Genomic DNA, 20,244 nt, shown 5'->3' on the forward strand with positions numbered 1-20,244 from the left:
CATTTGCAACTTCGCATTATGAAAAATTTCCAAGAATATCACAAGAGACAGGCATATTCTCACTGCGCAGATCCTTCCACCGTTAACATTTTGAACACGCTTTAAAACGGGTTGTCTTTGGGGCGCCTGGGTGGCTCTGTCAGTTGAGTGTCTGACTCTTGATTTCGGCTCAGGTCACGATCCCAGGGTCGTGAGATCGAGCCCTACGTCAGGCTTTATGCTGGCAGCTCAGAGCCTGCTTGGGATTCTCTGTTTCCCTCTCTCTCCGCCCCTCCCCTACTCATGCTCTCTCTCTCTCTCAAAATATATAAACTTAAAAAAAAAAAAAAGGGTTGTCTTTTCCACCATGGAAGGAGGACAGCGATTTTTAAGATTTAGCCATGGGAAGGACACTACTAAGAACACAGAGATGTAGACGGAATCTTCCCGAGTGAGACAGGAGGTGACGAGGATTCCTGGGGAGGGTTTGGCTGGTCTGCAAAGTTCGGGCCTGTGTGTGGGTGTTTGCGATCATGTGCACGTGTGAGTATGTGTGTGACAGTGCATGTGTGTGTGATAGCACGTACGGGGGGGGGGGATTGTATGCATGTATGAGTGACTATGTGCAATGTGAGCGTGCAATCATGGGTATGCGTGAAATGAGTGTGTGCACGTGAGTGTGAATGTGTGTTTGAACACACAGCGTGGGGGAAGAGCCATAGGGGCCGTTGTGAGGCATCTGGGCCCCAGCAAGGAAAGGGTTTAAGACAGAAGGCTGGGTATTTGCTGGAAGGTTCCAGTGCTTTCTCTGCAAATGTGCACTTGAAACTACTACACACGTATGAGCTAAAGCTTCACCCGCCTCCGGCACCTAGTCTGCCACTGTCTTGGGGGGGGGATGCTGGGAACCAGAGGCAGAAACCAAGAGAGAACAAAATGCAGAAAATAAAACCAACGCGTTGGGGTGGCAGTGCAGAATTTTTAAAGTGATCATGCCTTCCTATAATCGTTTGGTTAAATATTGTTGCTATAACTTTGCTTTCTTTTCAGCAGGTTATTCCGGGGTTGCCAGGAGCCTCTAATGCTGCAGTTACCCATGGCTTCTCTCAGGCAGGCTCTCCACACCTGCACGTGTGACCTCCTCGCTGAAAGGCAGTTACCTGTGTGTTTTAACGGGTTAATCACAAAACTGATGTGCGTTACATGTGGCACAAGTCAACTGAGAAAAGTGCGAGAATCTGAATAAGAAAGGCTGCTCCGGCCAGAATCTCCTCCTCTTTCTTTCCCCTTAGGAAAAGACACTGTGTGCGGAGCCCCCGCTATAGGTGAAAGCGGAAGAAGCAAGTTCAGAAAGATCTAGAACCGGGGGCTCCAGTGGCAAATGTGCCCCCCCGGCCCTCTCGAGAGAACAACAGGCCAGCGGCTGATGGTGAGCTTCCTTTGAGTAAGGAAAACCCAGTTCCCCATTTTGGGGAAAGGCAACTTCAGCCTCTTGCCACTCCTGATACCTTTAGCATGGGTACAACTGGGTTTTACATATTACGAAGGATTTAAAAAAAATTTTTTTAATGTTAATTTATTTTTGAGAGATAGACACACAGAGCACAAGCAGGGGAGGGGCAGAGAGAGAGGGAGACACAGAATCGGAAGCAGGCTCCAGGCTCTGAGCTGTCAGCACAGAACCCCACATGGGGCTCAAACCCATGGACCACGAGATCATGACCTGAGCTGAAGTCGGACGCTTAACCGACTGAGCCCCCCAGGCGCCCCTACGAAGGATGTTTTGAATTCAAGGATTTGAAGAATGCACATGGATATATGGCCGCACACACACGTGCACACACACACCACAAAAGAATAGGTAGGACTTCTCTATTAACAAGTTTCCAAGTTGGACAAATACCCACTGGCAGAGAATTTCCATCAGGGGTGTGAATAAAACAGGAAATCCACACCCCAAACACACTGTCCCCCCCCCCGCCCCCGCCCCAGAAGTTACTTACTAGGCTGGCATTTAAAGGAGACCAGGAGGTATTTACTGCTTCCTGGACAAAGGTCAGGTCCAAAAACACGGCTATTCACCAGGAGATGGCAGGCACGCTGGTTCTGGCATTCATCCAGCACCTTCTAAAATGAGGGGGGTAGAAAAGGGATAGGCTTGAAAACCACACACGGTGTCTGTGAGACCCCACACCCGGGCTGCTCTGGGCTCTGACAAGGAAAGGACACCTGTCTGCTTGGCCTGGGAGCCACACAAAGAACCTTCGAGCTGCTATGAGCTGTGTCTGAGACCGCACACCTGTGCATTGACCAGGTCGGCTGCCTGTCTCCCTGTCTGTCCCAGAGCAAGAAACCCGACCCTACGGTGCCAGGCCCCCACCAGAAGCCCAGCTTCCAGTCTTCCTCGAGTGGAAGTGTTGCTGATGGTTTTGACCGAAGTGCTGCATCATGGAGGCTTCGGGAAACACGAGCGAGACCCGAGGACCTCAGAGCGTGGGCCAGACAGGACGCGGAGGTCCCTTCCGGGAGGCGTCCCCCTGGCTGCAGAGCTGAGAGAGCCCTGTGAGGACCAGGAATCACGGCCGTCGCTCTACATCCTTAGAAACGGCCGAGCACAGACCACAGAGAACTCAGCATTTGGGGGAGGCCTTGGGAGACCCAACCCAAATCAGGCCAACCAGTAAACATTAGAAAGCTGATTCTTCCCACCCTTGCCAACCTGGAGGGCACAGGGCCTACTTGTTCCCCAGGGGGCAATTTTCCTCGTTGGAAAACTCAGGCCTTCTGTTGCGCATTTGGCTCCAAAGTTCTCCTTCAAATCTCTCTTTCCCTCATTTTCTTCCCAGGCAGTGCACACTCCCTTGTAAATGAATCCGTTCTGTGCAAAAGCCCATGAATCGCCCTGTGGAGGGTCACAAAGGGGCCTCACTGCCGTGCTTCCTGTCTCCAAACACAACAGGCGCTGCCCGTAACACACAGGTCTTACACGTAGCGTCCTCTAACAGGATACCCAGCACACTCTACGCTTCCCAAGAATCCACTCACTACTGTTGGACTCCATTTACCTCAGCTTCACGAGCCCGTCCGAATCGCCACGCTCTCATAGTAGATTACGGGATATCTCCATGAAGGCTGCTGGCCTTACCAGGCATCCCCTGTCACCTCAGGGGCCCGGCAGAGGTGGTATGAAATCTGGAAAAACGCCCAGGGACCCCCCCCCCCCCCCAGAGGACAGGACACATCCTCATGGCTGAGGGTCACCGGGCAATGACTCAGCCCTTGTGTGGCTCCACGTGTTACAACCACAGAGTGGGACCCGAGGCGGGGCTGTTTCCAAAGGGGGTTAACAGCTGAGAGATGCGTGGGGCGGGGGGACTTCCCGTCGGCATTCAGTCACGGGCCAGACCAGCTGAGGTGCCCCCGGGGTGGACATCAACGCCTGTTCTCTCCAGCCTTAGGCGACCTCACTCTGCGGAGGAGGAAGCACTTTGCCTCAGTTCCCAAACGCTGCTCAAAAGACACAAAATAAAGGATCTCTTGCCCTCTGGATGAAAGAGCAGTGCACGGGGGATGTTTCTGGCAAACAAACCTTCTGAACAACAATCGGAGTCGTGTTCACAAATGCTAACTTGTCTGCCTGGCTCTGGAAACGCCCGCTTCCCTCAGGCCTGCCTGGCAGAGCCAGGCACCATATTGGAGAGCGAGGGTGGTGCCCATTCTTTCCAGCTCCAGGGTGCCAGGGGTTCATATTTCCACAAAGCAGGGCACCCGTCCTATGGCACCGGCCGGTGTTCTTTTTATGCACCTAGGATAGCGGCAGCCGGCCGGGGGGGCAGCGGGGAAGGGTGGGCAGGGCAGTTGGGGTAAGGACTGGGGGCAGGCCAACCGGGATACAGCTCCTGGAGTGGCACCCCAGGGACAGGACTGGGGGCTGGGTGGGGCACCCACAGGAAGTAGCTGCTGGTCTCCAGAAGCAACAGGTGGCCTCTCCTCGGGGGTGTGGAAGCCACGTCCAGGGATTTTACTCAAACACATCCTTTTGGCTACTCAGCTGGCATCTCTACCTACCACATGGCCATTCTAGATACTAAGACGCTTGGAACGGAAGCAGTAAGTGGTGTAAAACATAGAAAAATCCTTATATTATCACATGAGTTTGGCTTCTCCTCTTTGGACCTCAGAGAGAGCTACACGGCATGAACACCAATCCCATCAGTCCTTAGTCTTCCTAGCAAATTTATCTTTCCCCTCATTTCCTGCGGCTGAAAAACAGTCAAAGAGCCATGAATAGTCTAAAATTACCACTGAAATACTAGTCTTGACCTCTTCCTATACCAAATCTTTTGCTAATCCCAACCCTCCTCCCCCCCAAAAGAAAGTCTTAGCCACCCCCCTCCCCAAATTCCTGGTACTATCTGACAGAAAAGCAAATCAGCAGAGGCCGCCCAAAGAAGCTCGAAACAAGAATAATGTCATTATCTACAACTGGAGAAGAAAACCATTTTTTTTTTTTTTTAAAAAGACCATGATTGCTATTTCCCTTCCGCAAGAACATTCTCTGAGAAGTTGGTCAGGATCTCAACTGTCTGCCTCACACAGCCCCCCGTGGTTTCCACTAAAGGAGTCACGTTCCCTCTCTACTGGGGTATCGACGGGACAGGTGGTCCTGGAGGGTGAAGGCCAGCACGACTGTACTTTGCTTTAAGGCAGTGAGGGGTACGTCTCTGAATAAATTCGTAAGGCAAGCGTATTAAGGGAGCTCCCCAGCAGGCAGGAATCCCATTTAGTCTTGTTTGGTGAAGAACCTTTTCCAGAAGCAAATAATAGCTCACTTGTGAAACCGGTGATTTGTATACGTTGGGGTTTTCATGGATCAGGTTTGCTTTGAGCAAACTATATAATCACAAGCATATATACAGAGAGAGAGAGAGAGAGAGAGAGAGAAGGAGAGAGAGAGAGAGGACCATTTTATCATCCTAAAACATCTACAAAAGATAATACCTGCAGTGTTGTGGGTGCGACGCAGGTTAAGCTGTCTTCCCTCTGGGAGGCAGGCTGCTGGGTGCTACACATTTGGTAATCTTGCCCATAGAAGGCCGACTGGACACTTATCGTAGAATGCCGAGGGCACTGTAGATTCAAATGGTCCCCATCGCAGGCATAGGCGGTGTGGTTCTGCAGGAGTTTGGTTAGGTAACCTGGAAAATATTCAGCTGGGTTACAAGAGGCCCAGGAACTCACCACTCCTTCACAGATCTCCAAGCAAGAGGACCTCAGCTCCCCAGGGGAAGGGCTGGTCAGTCCGGAAGACGCCGGGTGGAGCTTCCCTAGTGGCTGCCATGGAGAAGACCCCAAACGAGGCTGGTAGCTGAGACTAATGGAGCCAGGTGCCAGTTTTCCCATCTGGGTTGTAAACTTTGGTCTGGAGTGGCCCATGGGAAGGCTGGGAGGGCTCTTTCCCTTTGGGATTGGCCAAGGGCCAAGAAATCCTGAAGCATCTCCATAAAACGGGAAAAAATTCCAAGTGGGGGTCCCTTGGGCATGTAGTTGTCTGTCCCTGGAGAGATTTGGGCTCTGTGATCTCCCACTTGCTAGGCCAGGCCTTCCTGGAGCGAGGGGATGCCATTTTACTTCGGGGTAACCACTCCTGGGCCCTGGACAGGAAAGCAGGGGAGCCTATGTAGGGTAAGGGCCTGCTCTGGGGCCAAGGGAAAGGGAGGGATGGTGGGGCTCTGTTGCAGGTTGAACAATGTCCCACCTCAAATTCATGTTCACCAGGAACCTCAGATGTCACTTATTTGGAGACAGACTCCTCGAAGATGTCATTAGTTAAGATAAGGCCATACTGGAGGAGGCTGGCCCTCGACTTATAAGAAGAGACAGATGTCCTTATAAGAAGAGACAGAGGGAAGACAGCCTTGTAGAAACTGGAGTGATACATCCACAAATCAAGGAACCTCCAAGGATTGCCTGCAACCACCACAAGCCAGAAGAGGCAAGGAAAAGATTCTGCCTTAGAACCTTCAGAGGCACCAATGGCCCTATGACACCTTGACCTCCACCTTCCAGCCTCCAGAGGGAATGAATCTCTGCCATTTTCAGCCACCTCAGCCTCCGGTCATTTGTTACAGCAGCCCCAACAAACTCATACAGGCTCCGGGTCCCAGCCTCCCTGGCTCCTTCTCCAAGCAGACTGGACGAGCCACAGGGCCCCGGGCTCTGAGGAGCTGTGTGCGTGACCTGGCAGGCGCGGGCGGCCTGGACCACTTCTCAGAAAGGAGGAAGGAAGCTTCATCTGAAATGTAGATTCCTTTCCTCCTTCTCACACCTCATGAGGTCAGTCGCAAGGCAGCTGGGAGGGAAGCCAGGGACTTTCTGGTGAGGTGTGTGGGAGACGGCTTTGGCAGGCCTCAGCCTCGGAGGGGGCGGAGGGGGTGTGGAGGAAGGCAGTTTCAGAACTCCCCAATTCCCACGCAGATGGCCCGTGCTTAAGTTATTCCTGTTTAAGTTTCATAATCCTCTCAGGCCACAGTTCTCTGCAAAGGGCACCCACTCCAGCTCCCCGGCCTTCCCTGAAAGTCACAGTGAAAGGGACCCTGACGTCTGCCACAGGATGGTCACACTCACCAACCGGAAGGTGAAGAGGGGGACTGTTCGACATGTAACCCAGACCTGAGGCCTCTCACCGCCATCCCCTTTTTCCTTCCCACCCTTGAAAGCGGCCATAAGAAGGCCAAGAAGGCCACTTGGAGAAGCAGACCCTAGCTTGAGCCGCAAAACTGACATCAGGCACGGGGAGGAGGTGAAGGGGGGGGTGGAGTCAGGGTCCTGCTGGTTAGAACAATGTCATCACTCTCGCTGTGCTCCCCTCCAGGCACGGAGAGAGGAGAGGCAGAGACCCCCTCGGTGGTCCCACGGCCACAAGTTGGCATCTTCCTGCGGGACACAGGCGGGCTGTGGTAAAGCCATGACTTGGGAAAGTTCCAGCCCCTTTGTGGGATCTCAGCTCCCCATGATGAGCCACACCAGGGAACTCAGAGTCGCCCTCATGCTGCCCCAGGCTAGCACCCACCCCGAAGCTCCCCAGGCTGCTACGCCCTCCCTTGTGTCTCTTGAAACTCATCGTTAAAACTTTCTTGCCCATCACCATGCCATTCCCCAGGACCACACTGGGTGACCAGCTGACTAAAATGTGACATCAATCCTGGGAGCAAGACTTCGGCTTAATGGTTTGTCCCAACAGGCCATGCGTGACTCTAGCTAGATGAAGGAAACGACAGGGCCGGGGGGTGTTGGAGGCACAGGCCAGAAGGGGCCTGGGTCCCAGATTCACGGAGAAGATTCATGGAGGCTTCTCCACAAACTGTTACACGAGTGGGAAAGAAACTTCTGCTGTTTGGACCATTCTTCTATTTGTCATGCGGTCTCTCCCCAGTAAACAGAACTTGATCTCCGTGGGACCATTTACATCAAAACATGACGTGAGTGGGGTGTGGTGGCCAGAGCCCCCGCGCATGCCATATTTGTATTCTGACGGTGCTCTGGAGGCAGAAGCTCAAGGCAGAGGATGGCCTCTCAAGGCCTTTCGGGCCCTTCTGCACTTTGAGCGGGGAGAGGAATGTGTCAGTCGTAACAGCATGAGATACAAAGAAGACACTTCAGGAGTAACATCTGCTCTATGCTCAGTCCAGTTCGTTTCTTCAAAAACCTATGCCTGTGTCCGCCCATGATGCAGCACTAAAATGAAGTGAGCGAGGAAACTGAGAACAGACACGGAGGGAACTTAAATGCACCTGAGTAGCGAGAGAAGCCAGGCTGAGGAGGCTACAGGTTGTATGATGCCAACGACATGACGTTCTGGAAAAGGTACGACTACAGAGATGGTAAAAAGATCGGTGGTTATCAGAGGTTTGGGCGAGGGAGGGCTGAACGGGGGGAGCGCAGAGGATCTCAGGGAGATACAGCTACCCTGCAGGACACGAGCGTGATGGACAATTGTCAAAACCTCCAGAACACTTGTCATTACACACAGTCAAAACCTACAGCACACAACACCCAGAGTGAACCCAGAGGTAAACTATGGACTGTGGTCCATACTGTGATGTGTCGATGTGGGTTCGTCAATTGTCACACATGTGCCACCCTGATGGGGAACATGGACAGTGCGGGGGGGGGGGGGGCGTGCAGGGCGTTGTCTGTGTGGGCACAAGAGGTATCTGGGAACTCTCTGTAGCTTCCACTCAACTTTGTCCTGAACCCGAAACTGTTCTACAAATAAATGTCTATTTAGGGGCGCCTGGGTAGCTCTGGAGAGTAAGCACCCAACTCTAGGTATCAGCTCAGGTCGTGATCTCACGGGATGGTGAGTTGGAGCCCTGCCTCAGGCTCTGTGCTAACAGTTCAGCGTCTGCTTTAGAATCTCTCTCTTCCTCCCTCTCTCTGCTCCTCTGGGCTTGTGCTCCTGTCTGTCTGTCTCTCTCTTTCTCTCTCTCAAAAATAAATAAGTAAACATTAAAAAAAGAAGAAGAAAGTCTACTTAAAAGAAAATAATTAAAACCACTTGGGCTTCCCCAGAGTAGCGTTACCTTTGGGAGACAAGGGGTTGGCGACAGGCAGGGGTCATGAGGGTGAGCTGGCCAAGCTCTTTTCTGGGTCTGAAAGGTGGATACATGTTTTACTTTGTGAAAGGTCACCCAGCTATGCACTAGGGATAGGTGCATTTTTTTGTAGGTAGGTAAATAAAACTGCTTAAAAAAACCTTTCTCTGACCAATGCTTTTAAGTAAATGAAGGACTTCTAGACACCATGGAGCCTCCAGAGGATCGACAGGACAAGGGCAGTGGAGACATACCATGTTCTACAGCCGACCACAACCACACCAGATGCTACTCGAGAGTGACGGCAGGAGATGCCCCCGAGGACAGACCACTGGCCCTCAAACCTCGGGGTCAGGATCCCTCCACATCTGCATCCCACACCTCCGTCTGACTGGCCCACTGTGTCAGAAGAGGTCAGGAAGAAGGACAAGTTACAAGTATCTAGTGTTTTCAGCAACAGAGAGGATATCACGGACCTTCTTGAGAGGCATTTGGGATGGTGAGTGGGGACAGAAGCCACTGAGCGGAAAGCTGAGGAAAGTTGAGGAAATCCAAGATGGCTCACGTGGTAGGAAGCATAGGGGCCTCCCAATGATGTTCACAGGTCCCCTCCTGGGAGCCTGTGAACATGTTACCTTACAATGGAAAAGGGACTTTGAGGTTGTGATTAACTTAGAAATGTGGAGATAGGGAGGTGATCCTGCAGGACCTGAGAGGCCCAAGAGAATCGCCAAGGTCCTCATAAGACGGCCAAAGTGGATAAAGGATGTGGCAATGGAACCAGATTTTGAAGCGATGGAGTCATGAGCCGAAGAATATAGGTGGTTTCTAGAAACTGGAAAAGGCAAGAAAACAGACCGTGCCCTGAAGCCTCCAGAAGAATGCAGCACTGTTCACACCTTGATTTTAGACCTCTGATTTCCAGAACTGTAAGAAAATACATCTGTGCTGTTTTCAGCCACCAAGCGTGTGACGATTTGGTATAGCAGCCATAGGGAACAACGCAGTTTATACGGATGACTCTTGCAACAACTTGGTAAAGGGGAGGAGAGACACGGGGCTAAAGTTATAAGAACTGATGTCCGGGGACAGATTTTTAAACAACTGTGATTGAGTTGAAGCTGGGAGAGACCTATGCACGCACGTGTGTGTGTGTGTGTGTGTGTGTGTGTGTGTGTGTGTGTGTAAATACATATGTAGACGAGCCCTAGGTCATGTGCACATTATATTTCTCGCTGTGGGTTGAGGTGGAACACATTTGAAAGTGGGTACTAGGGCGCTTGAAATGTTGGAGTGTGGGCTCCAAGCTAAATGTAGGGCAGGAAATGAGCACAGGAGAGGCCCGAGGGAATAGAGGTCTGCTCAGATCCAGCAAGCTCAAGGTGGGTGCAACCACACCAGCAGGCTGCAGAGGCAGGAGGTTGTGCCCCATGTGATTTCGAGGCGGCGCACTTGGAGACCATGGTGATGTCCAAGAGGTGGCCATGGAAGAGGGTGTGAGAAGCGGGTGGAGGGGAAGGTTGCTAGAAACGAGGATGCCCCCTGGACCAGGCATCTCCCAGGATACAAGTAGGAACTGTGATGGAGCAGGAGCCTGCTGCCAAGGTTGCTCTTAAACAAAGGGCAGATGACAGATGACCCACTCCCGGTCCAATGCCCCTTCCAGTGTGCTGTCCAGCTTCCCCAGTGAGCACGTGCACTCTTTCCATTGCGTTGGGCAGAGTCAACACATTGCTTAGTGTTTCGGTCCATTCAGGCTGCTATGACAAAACACCACAGATGGGGTGGCTTATAAACACCAGAAATTCATTTCTCCCAGGTCTGGAGGCTGGAAAGCCCCAAATCAAGGCACCAGCATGATTGCATTTTAGTTAGGCCCCTCTTCCTGGTTCAGAGAGAGCCCCATCTTGCTGTGCTTTCACATGGTGGAAGGGGCCATGGAACTCTGTGACATCTCTTTTATAAGACATTAATGGGATTAGGGAATCTCATTCATAAAGACTCTACCCTAATGACCTAATCACCTTCCAAAGGCCCTACCTCCTAATACCATCACCTTCGGGGGTTAGGATTTCAACATATGAGTTTTGGAGGGACACAAACATTCAGACCATAGCACTTAGCTTCTCTATACCTTGGTTTCTTGGCTGGTTCAAATGAGATCCCTTTTAAAGAATGACTTACTGGGGCACCTGGGTGGCTCAGTCAGTTAAGCGTCCTACTTCGGCTCAGGTCATGATCTCACAGTTCCTGAGTTCGAGCCCTGCTTCGGGCTCTGTGCTGACAGCTCAGAGCCTGGAGCCTGCTTCAGATTCTGTGTCTCCCTCTCTCTCTCTGCCTCCCCCCTGCTCGCACTCTGTCTCTCTCTCCAAAATAATAAATAAACATTAAAAAATTAAAAAAAAAAAGAATGACTACTAACGCAACTTTTTGTTGGCAGTTCTCTCTGGATTGAATGCCCCATCATTCCGGATCAATCAAAAATGCTTTATTTCTTAATATGCTCACCCAGAGCTCTTGGTCTAGCTCTATGTGTGTGGGCAAATATTTACTATCCTGAAAGAAAGCAGAAGAGCAAACTGTTAGGAAATCAGTCTTTGGAGCCTGGCCTGGCCTGGAAATACTCTGTTGTTCCTTGTTCATTTCACATAGTTCAGGGGCCAAGGTACTGCTTCTGTTTAACTCCAAGATCCTCTCCCGATGAATCTTTCCACTGTGTCACCAGCAGAAGCTTCCACAGCCATGGCCACGGCTAGAACTTTCCTTAAGGGATCATCTTGCAAGGCCTGGCTGGGTTGGGCAAATCTTAGAGTAGTTTAGATAAAGGCTTTTATGTGTTCCTTATTTTAAAGGCAGATGGATAATTCACGGGGAAGGAACCCCCTAAGAGTGCCAGGAGCTCTCCTCTGTCTTCAGAAAGACAAGGGGAAGTCACTCCTGAAGATTCTCATTCCCGTCACTTTTACGAGGAAAAGCCATCTCTACAGAAAAACTCCAGTGACCAGAGAATGACCAGAATGCAAATGACCAATTTTCAAGGAATCGTGGGTGTGTCCCAAAGTGTCCCGTGAGAGGAACAAACATTACGCGGGGGAGAAAGGAGGTTACGTTATAGCAAAATGAGGCTGGGATGTACGGGTTAAAACAAGGCAAACACAGGTCTTTCCCTGAAGCATTTCCCAGGGCCACAGACAGGCCCCATGTGCACTGCAACTGGCAAGCATCGGAAAGATGAGATAGAATCCCTCGCATGCAATTGACCAGCCCTCCATTTTTTTTTTTTTTTATATTAAGCATCTGAAGGTTATTGTTAAACGCATCACTCTTAAGGAAACGGTTAGAGTTCCGTAAAACACAGTGCAAACGGCTACATCTAACTTGGATGATTTCAGAAGGTAGTTCAGAATCCCATAGGGCTGCGGAAACCTCCATGCGGCATCTGTGGGTGGGGAGGAGGAGCGGGAGCCGAGGATTAAAAGCCTGAGAGCAGGGTTCAAAGCGGAATTAAGCTGCGTGACTGTGGCCATCACCTCTCGGCCTCGGTGTCCTCGTGTTTTGCGGTGAGGATCAGATGATGTGAAGGGCATGGCATCTTTATCGGCCATAGTCCACGGCACCTGTCTGGGGTATCACTATTGGATTGTCAACCGTGAAGAACACGAATTTACACAGAGCTCTTTGGCGGCTTGCAAATCAAACCGCACTTCCGTAAAGCCCGTCTGCTCTGAGCACTGATGGTAGGACGGTCAACTCACAGACAAGCGCATAGCCCAGTAGCCACCCTCATGGTCCAGAGATGTCACTGCTGTGCTTGAAGGGAAAGGGAAATTTGCCTTCTTTCCTGCCTGCCTTCCTTTCCATCTTTCCTTCATCCCTCCCTCCCTTTCTTCTGTTCTTCTTTCTCTCTCCTTCTCTCTCTCTCTCTTTCCTTTTTTTTTTTTTTTAATAATTAAGGTTTACAGCATTACAATATTTAGAACAGGCCAAACGAGCTGCAAATCCTTCCTCCTTTCTTTTCTGAAGTCAGAGCCCTCCGCAAGAGTCCAGGTTTCCCAAGGGCTAATGGCTGCCTGAGTCACTCTAAGCACAGGATATAAGTACGTTAGTTGCTGGCCCCACATCCGTGTGCTAAAGTCCCCCAATCACCAGGGGCCAATTTCCCAATCTTCCTTCTGGGAAGAGAGTAGAATTCAATTATATTGCCCTTGCTACCCGCCCCCCCTTCCCCACTTATTTAATAAAGCAGCACCTTCCAATCCATTAATGCCTTAGATAAGCGACTACACCCTTTTATTCACAAATACTCAAAGGTGTTTCTACATGTTTGAAGTTCTTTTCCAGAAAAGGGTTTTTTTTTTTTCTTTTGTGTTTGTGAGTGTGTTTGGAGAATTGGCAAAAGCAGGAGCAGGGGGCAGTCCACGTGGCTTTAGGGCAATGAGTCAGTGTTTCTAACAGCGCAGGAAAGGCCCCACAACGGATAAAGGGCTCATGACTGGGCACCACACACCCCAGAGCATTATGATCAAAAAGTAAAGTCAGTTTCAGTGATTTCTCTAGGCCTGGGTCTGGCACGAGAAAGTTGAACCTGGAGGTTTATGATGAAGAGAACGACAGCCTTCAGTATATATCTTCGATGTTTGAGGAGGAATCATAAAGGTGAGGGACCACCAAGGGTGGCCCTCTGATCTAACGGTGAGCTCAGATCCTGGTCCCAAAACAGACCAGGGGAGGACAGAAGGGGAACTGAGGGTCTACATGGGGTAGCGACCATACATTTTCTTCTGAGCACATGAGAGGAGCACATTTCCCAGTCCTGCTGTGTGGGCCAGTGGAAAGCTCTGGCCAATGGAAACAGGGCAGAAGGGATGTCGGCCACTTGCACATATGGCCCTTGAGACTCCACGTGACCCTCCACTCCCTCTCTCCCCATCTGCTGTCACATGTGGAAGACAGAAGGGACAGGGACAGCTCGGAGGACCCAGAAGATGGGGGAGGCACAAGACGGAAGGAATCTGGGTCCCTGAATGACCGCATGAACACAACTTCCCCCCTTTTCTAATTACACTGGATCACAGCATGACCAAGAACTAATCCTTTATTCTGTTATTCCCCTGGGGTTTGGGAGTTGTGCGTTTCAGCAGCTAGCCCTACCCTGTCTAGTACTCCAGCATTCTGTCAACTGGTACCTGTGTTAAGTAGAAAGCCAGCAGGACTTTGAGCAGTACCGAAAACTTGCGCCAAACACACCCTCCGTTGGTTTGTGACGGTGGTGCTGACACCATTTCACATGACCTCCAATTTCACCAGAGGAGTCGTTTCTTTGAGTCAAGACCTTGCAACCGAAAATCTACAGTTGAAGTGAGTTAAATTACTAAGGAGTTCAAAGGGATCAGCAGCCTCATTAATCAGTCACCGGTCTTCCTAATAACACTGACTTTTAAAAAGTGCATTAGCAAAAGTGGAAAGCAGAGGCCAGTGGGCTTCGATGGAATGCTCCCGAGGCAGGCGATACGGCCATGTACTTGTTTCTACACACTGATGGATGTGAGACAGGGCGTGGGGCCATGACCACGCTGGGCGATGCCCTTGCATCCGAAGTGCCACAGCACAGAGGTGGCGGCCACGGGCTACGAATACGGGGAATTCACGCTCTGAGCCCTCTCAGATCAGATGTGTCTTTGGGCATACTGAGAACAACCTCTTTAGACCTCTGTTTCATCATCCGTAAAACCAAAGACTTCTGCCTGCTTTATACTGCTGATGTGCAAGGGATAAGAAATAGTAGGGCACCGTATAGGGTGGCTGGCACGTCATTTTTTCTTCCCTGAGGAGAGCATGAGTGTACCAGAAGGAAACTGGATTGGCAGTCCAATCTCTGGAAGAGGGAGCCCCAAAGAAGGCAAGGGTGAAGAACATGCCATCTTCCCAGCTTAATCTTGGTTTGGTCGTGGGACAAAGACTTCTGTAAAAACGTAGATGATGTTTGCTTTCATATTTTATGAACTTGTCCCCAAACAGGTGCTCATCTCCATGATGGGGGGATTATGCCATTAATCATTTACCCTCAGGTTTCAGGGGCTGTAGAAGCATTTTTCATAGAAAGAGCACAATGTTCCCTAAAAAGAACCAGCTAAGTGCTAATTTGGGTAAGTTTCCTGGCCTCTGATAAGCCACTTTTCAGCCTACAAATTCCCGAAGTCCGATTTCTGACCACTTTTTCTGAAGAGTCACCTATTCTCTTTGAGAACAAAACTGCTTGGTTTTCTTAAAGCCAAATAAAAATACTACTTCCAAAGGCATAAACCCTACAAACTTTCCATGTTTGCTTGTGCTTCCAAGAGCATTTAAAGGAATCCCAAAGTGGATTGGTTAAAATACTCTCCAATTTCTAATCAGACATGGAGTAAATAACCCTGGAAGTTGACTGCTGACCTTTCTGGAGGAAAGTGACAAGCCAATCCCTGCCCCACCACCACAGGCTCTCTCTGTGACTTTTCTGCCTTGAGAAATAAACATCCTGGGGCGCCTGGGTGGCTCAGCCGGTTAAACATCTGACTTCAGCTCAGGTCATGATCTCCCTGTTTGTGAGTTCCAGCCCTGCATCAGGCTCTGTGCTGACAGCTCAGAGCCTGGAGCCTGCTTTGGATTCCGAGTCTCCCTCTCTCTCTTCCCCTTCCCCACTCATGCTCTGTCTCTCTCTCTCTCTCTCTCTCTCTCTCAAAAATAAAATAAAAACATCAAAAAAAAATGAAATGAACATCCTGTATCTTTCAAGAGTGCCACACGGCACCCCATCACCCTTTTCCAGGCACACAGAGACTTTCCCATTGCCCCTGGACTTTGAATCCTTGTAGCCAACGCTAGGTTCTGAGAGTCACTTACCCAGTTCTCTTTTACCTTGTTACTTTTTCTCCCAACACCTCCCTGTTTTCTCTTCCTACACACCCACCTTCTGATTCATCAAGCCCCACACTTTCCCCTTTAGAATAGAATTATGTATGTTCTTAAGTGGATTTTTCTGTGTGGCTGCCCACGTGTAAATTCACGTGTATGGATTTCAGATCCCCGGGCCTGGCTAAGCACTTGTCTACACATGTCAATCCACTGTATGACTTTCCAACTCACCCAAACAAAAAAATCTAAAGTCCTTATGTGACTGGGCGCCCTTCTACCATTGTGACCTCATCTCCTACCGTTCTCCCGTAGGCTCTGGCCGCAGTGGTCTTGTTTCTTAAAAACGCCACCCAAGCTCCCACCTCAGGATTTTGCTTTGGCTGCTCTTTTTGCCTGAAACCGTCTTCCCTCCAAATATATGCTCCCCCCGCCCCCCCGCCCATCCCGCCCTTTGTTCAGACGTAACTTTGGGAGATCGGCCTTCCCCGGCTGCTGTGCAAAACAGCACACCCCCTGCCCTGTCACCCCTGATTCTGCTTATTTCACGGCACAGACACCTGTCGTGGTGTCTCCCCTTTCAACCCGTAAGTCGGGATTTTGTTTCATTTATTGCTCTGTCTCTAGCACCCGGAAGGAATCTGACATATAGCAGGAGGGCGAGGAATCGCGTTTTTAAACGAGTGAGAGAGTGAGGGAGACCAGCAGAGCAAGAGGAGGCCAGAAGAGCATGAAAGAGTAGCAGATTCTGATGAACCCTTATAGCAACCGGCATGGCCCAGTACTTACACGTCTCCCTGTGCAGCTTCAAAGTCGTCGATCACTAAAACTTCTATCTTTCTGATGCCTCGACATCCCACAAACCGTGCGCAGTGACCAGGGTCATAAGGCTGGCCCCCGTTACCAGTTCCCCTGCCTGACCAGGAGCTAGTCACACTCAATAAAACCCCTCATGCCTTTGCTTGTATACTCCATCTAACCTCCCCAAAGGCGTATTTGCCTATCGGTCTGCTCTCTCTCTGCTCGCCACCTGGTTCAGCTGCTCCCTGGGCACTCCTCCCATGTGGCCCCCTGCATGGCCTCCGTGCCTCTGTCCTCTAGGACCTGTGTGTTTCATAACGTCTTTAATTTCATGTGCCTCCGCAGGTGTAGTTTCCATGGCCATGATGGAGTGATCCTTAAAGACTCTACAAGAACTTACTCCCCAATTTGCAACACAGTAAAATACTATATTACATATATATATATGTATGTATTTCTAATAATATGCTACTTATAGTAACATACTATACCATATATATTTACACATATAACATGTATACAATTATATTTATATACGAATATACAGAGAAGGAAGGGTACCAATCAACTGATTAAAAATTACTCCAAGCATGCTCTGTTGGCCTTGAATTACAATCTTATGATTACACGCACTATTTTATTTTGAACAAATCTGGTAGGAGCTCCTTCATGCTTTTCAACCAAAGATTTCCAATCCCATCGAAATGAACACGGGGCGCCTAGGAGGCTCAGTCGGTTGAGCATCCGGCTTCAGCTCAGGTCATGATCTCACGGTTTGTGAGTTCGAGCCCCGTGTCGGGCTCTGTGCTGACAGCTCAGAGCCTGGAGCCTGTTTCAGATTCTGTGTCTCCCTCTCTCTCTGCTCCTCCCCTGCTCATGCTCTGTCTCTCTCTCTCTCAAAAATAAATAAACATTTAAAAAAAATTTAAAAAAAAGAAATGAATACCTTGTTCAGTAACCAGGTACTAAACCCAGAAAGTTATTCAGTGAACACCATCTGGACTAGATTAGAGTAGAAGTAACTGGGTCAATCCCCATTTGCCTCAAGCACCTAAACGGAACACTTTTCCTTTTCTTTGGAACGCCAAGTAACCCCCAAACTACAGGGCCACTTGGCGATGAAGGCGGGGGACTGCAGTGCATTTGATAACTTAATGCAACTTTTTACCAGCACTTGAAACTCACATATGAAATCTACACTTGATCTTTTTCTGTTCGGAATTGGCCAAATTAGCAGCTCTATCCCCATGGACAACAAAAGGCTCTCAGAAATACTCAGGGAAGCTGACCAACCAGAAGGCCCAACGCAGCCCAGCGCACGGACGTGGGGGCAGACAGGTGCCGCCTTCCCCGCCCGCCCTGTAAACAGCCTTTCAACTTCAGATTGCTTATTTCACGTCTGCCTGTTGCCGAAATGTGTAGGATGATCAAGGTACATGGGATATGTTCAAGGTCCAAATGAAGACTTCAGGGCACACATTCAGTTAATTGGGAAATTATATAGTGATTTCACTGCTCATTATAATGAAACTTTTTTTTTTTTTTTTTTTTTTTACTTTAGAAATGATGCTGTTTGGTGAGTAGCACTAAAACCTCATAAGGCTATTTGGAAGGTTACAACGACTAGATTTAGGGGCAGGACAGGTTTGCTGTACTTTCAATGGAACATGTTTCATTCCTCCAAGCGGTGAACAAAATCAGAGCAGGGGAAGTTTCTAAAAGTTGAAACCAACCTAAACAGCCTATCCAAACGGCTGCATTTGGGAACAGGCTGGGTGACCCCTTGTGTCTATTACAGCCACCTCACTGGGTCAGTGGAGGATTTCGGACAGGCCCTTTGGCTTCCCCCTTCTTTGGTTTCACCTTAGACTTAGGGGAAGTAACAGTATTTCTCCCTTTGTATTTCACAGACACAGGGGCAGCCGGACAAATGTAAAGAAATACGGGCGCCCACACAGTAATTGGGCTGGCCCCGCCTCGCCCTTTATATTCATCCTTAATTGAGTCCCTGGCACGCTCCCCCCAGGGCTGGGTTTAAAACTTCCCGAGCAGGTCCCAGGGGCCCCTACTTCCTTAATTCTCCTAGAAGCTGCTTAGTTACTCTTCCGTATTCTTCCTTTGTGGACAGTGGTTTTTTCTGACTGTCCTCACTCTTCATGATCGATCACCTTATTTTACATTCAACGGCTTAGGTCCAGCTGAGTGATTACACCTCTCACTTTTGAGCCCTGTTTGGTCTACTTTATTCTCCACCACCCCGGAGTTTTCCAGTTACTGGCTCCCGGCCATCTTCTGGATGGCTAAGTTGGGGAAAAGTCGGACCCTGGTCATTGGTATACACAGCCCACCCTCATTATTCACAGATTCCGTATTTGCAAATTCGCCTACTCGCGAACGTTGATTCGTAACTCCCGGGTCAAGAGTTGCAGGGCTTGCTTAGCTCAAAAAATTCTCGTCGGCAACGTGCACGGCCCCAGCGGAGGTGGAGCAGGGTGACAGATGCTCTGCCTTCTTGATCCAGCTCTCCTACTGAAAACAAGTGTCCTTTCCACGGTCTATTTAATGCCAGTGTTTTTCACGCTCTTGTGAAGTGTTGGTGACTTCGAGGTATAACATGGGTCCAAGCGCAGTGCTGAAGGACCATCAGGTATTCCTAAGTGCAAGAAGGCTGGGTGAGGCCTTAGGAGGAATATGCGTGTGCCAGACAAGTTTCCTCCAGGCATCAGTTATGGTGCTGTTGACCATGAGTTCAATATTAACGACAAGGTGTCATGAAACAGAAACACGCATAAAACGAGGTCACGTATTCCCCTACGGATGACTGTTCAGTATTTGCTAATTCAGTGTCGTAAAGCAATGGTCTTATAGGCTATAAGTACCTCAAATAACAAAAATCAAGTGTATTTATATATGAGATAGAGTAAGATTTATGTAGCCACGTGATCGCTAGCCTTCCGATTGGACACCTTTCTTCATATAACTCAAACGTCAGAACTGCTATCTGGGATTGCCTTCAGAACAAGGTTCAATGTGGCAGAACTTTGCCTTTGATTTTTAAAAAAATACAATTATTCATTCCTACCGTTTTTATAAAATCTTCAACCTTTAAAAAAAATCCTTGCCAGGGCGCCTGAGTGTTTCAGTCAGTTCGGTGTCCGACTTCGGCTCAGGTCATGATCTCATGGTTAGTGAGTTCGAGCCCCACATCGGGCTTTCCACTGTCAGCACAGAGCCGGCTTCAGATCCTCTGTCGCCCAATCTCTCTGTCCCTCCCCCACTCGTTCTCTCTTTCTCTCTCTCAAATAAATAAATAAATACTTTAAAAAATCCTTGCCATCTCCCTGCTCATTATGAAGCTCACAACAGCTAACAGTGATGCCAAGGAAATCTTTCACTCTGGGCTGCACGGAAGGTGGCACAGCCAGCTCGTGCCGGGGACAGGACAAGGCCCCGCTCCGGCTTCTGGTCTGGAGTCTCTTCTCCAGGTTCAAGGGGCTCCTCATGAACCTTGAATCCAGGGCTCCGAATGGAGGAGGACCTGCTCACCACTTCTCCTTCTACACTTTGTTACAAGGTTATTGCTATATATATATTATATATATAATATTGGGGTGGCCTTAAATACTATGGTAGAGGAAGCACAGGGAGTGTTCAAAACACGGTGGAGGGGGGGAGGGAAGGGCCAATAAAACAAGCATGTGACACACCCAAGAGGCCAGGAGGGCTTCCAAGTGGGAGGTAACTCCTGAAGAAAGAGCAGGAGACAACCAAATGAAAACAAGCCTCGGGCATCAGGGACAGAAGTGCCAAGGCTCAGCGGGTGTGTGGAGACAGTCAGCCTGGCCAGCATGTAGGGTAGGAGGTCAGGTGCAAAGGCTGAAGTAAGCTGTACCTTGCTAAGGAGTCTGGATTTCCTCCTAAAGGCAGATGGGAGCTACTGCAGGTTTGTTGGGGGCAGGCGATACTGGTCAGATTT

General features: G+C 49.7%; 1 protein-coding gene across 5 annotated transcripts in view; it reads right to left on the reverse strand.

The window, feature by feature from the left end:
- EVA1C (eva-1 homolog C) overlaps positions 1-20,244 on the reverse strand; it is a 77,315-nt gene that overhangs the window by 35,564 nt on the left and 21,507 nt on the right. For all 5 annotated transcript variants that reach the window (XM_060640389.3, XM_060640387.3, XM_060640385.3 and 2 more), the window contains 2 exons: positions 4,981-5,177; positions 1,983-2,106 (listed from right to left, as the gene is read on the reverse strand). In XM_060640389.3, the coding sequence (XP_060496372.1) occupies positions 1,983-2,106; positions 4,981-5,177 (321 nt within the window). The remainder of the gene's footprint in view (positions 1-1,982; positions 2,107-4,980; positions 5,178-20,244) is intronic.

This window comes from Panthera onca, chromosome C2 (assembly GCF_046562875.1).
Source record: "Panthera onca isolate mPanOnc1 chromosome C2, mPanOnc1 haplotype 2, whole genome shotgun sequence".
NCBI lineage: Eukaryota > Metazoa > Chordata > Mammalia > Carnivora > Felidae > Panthera > Panthera onca.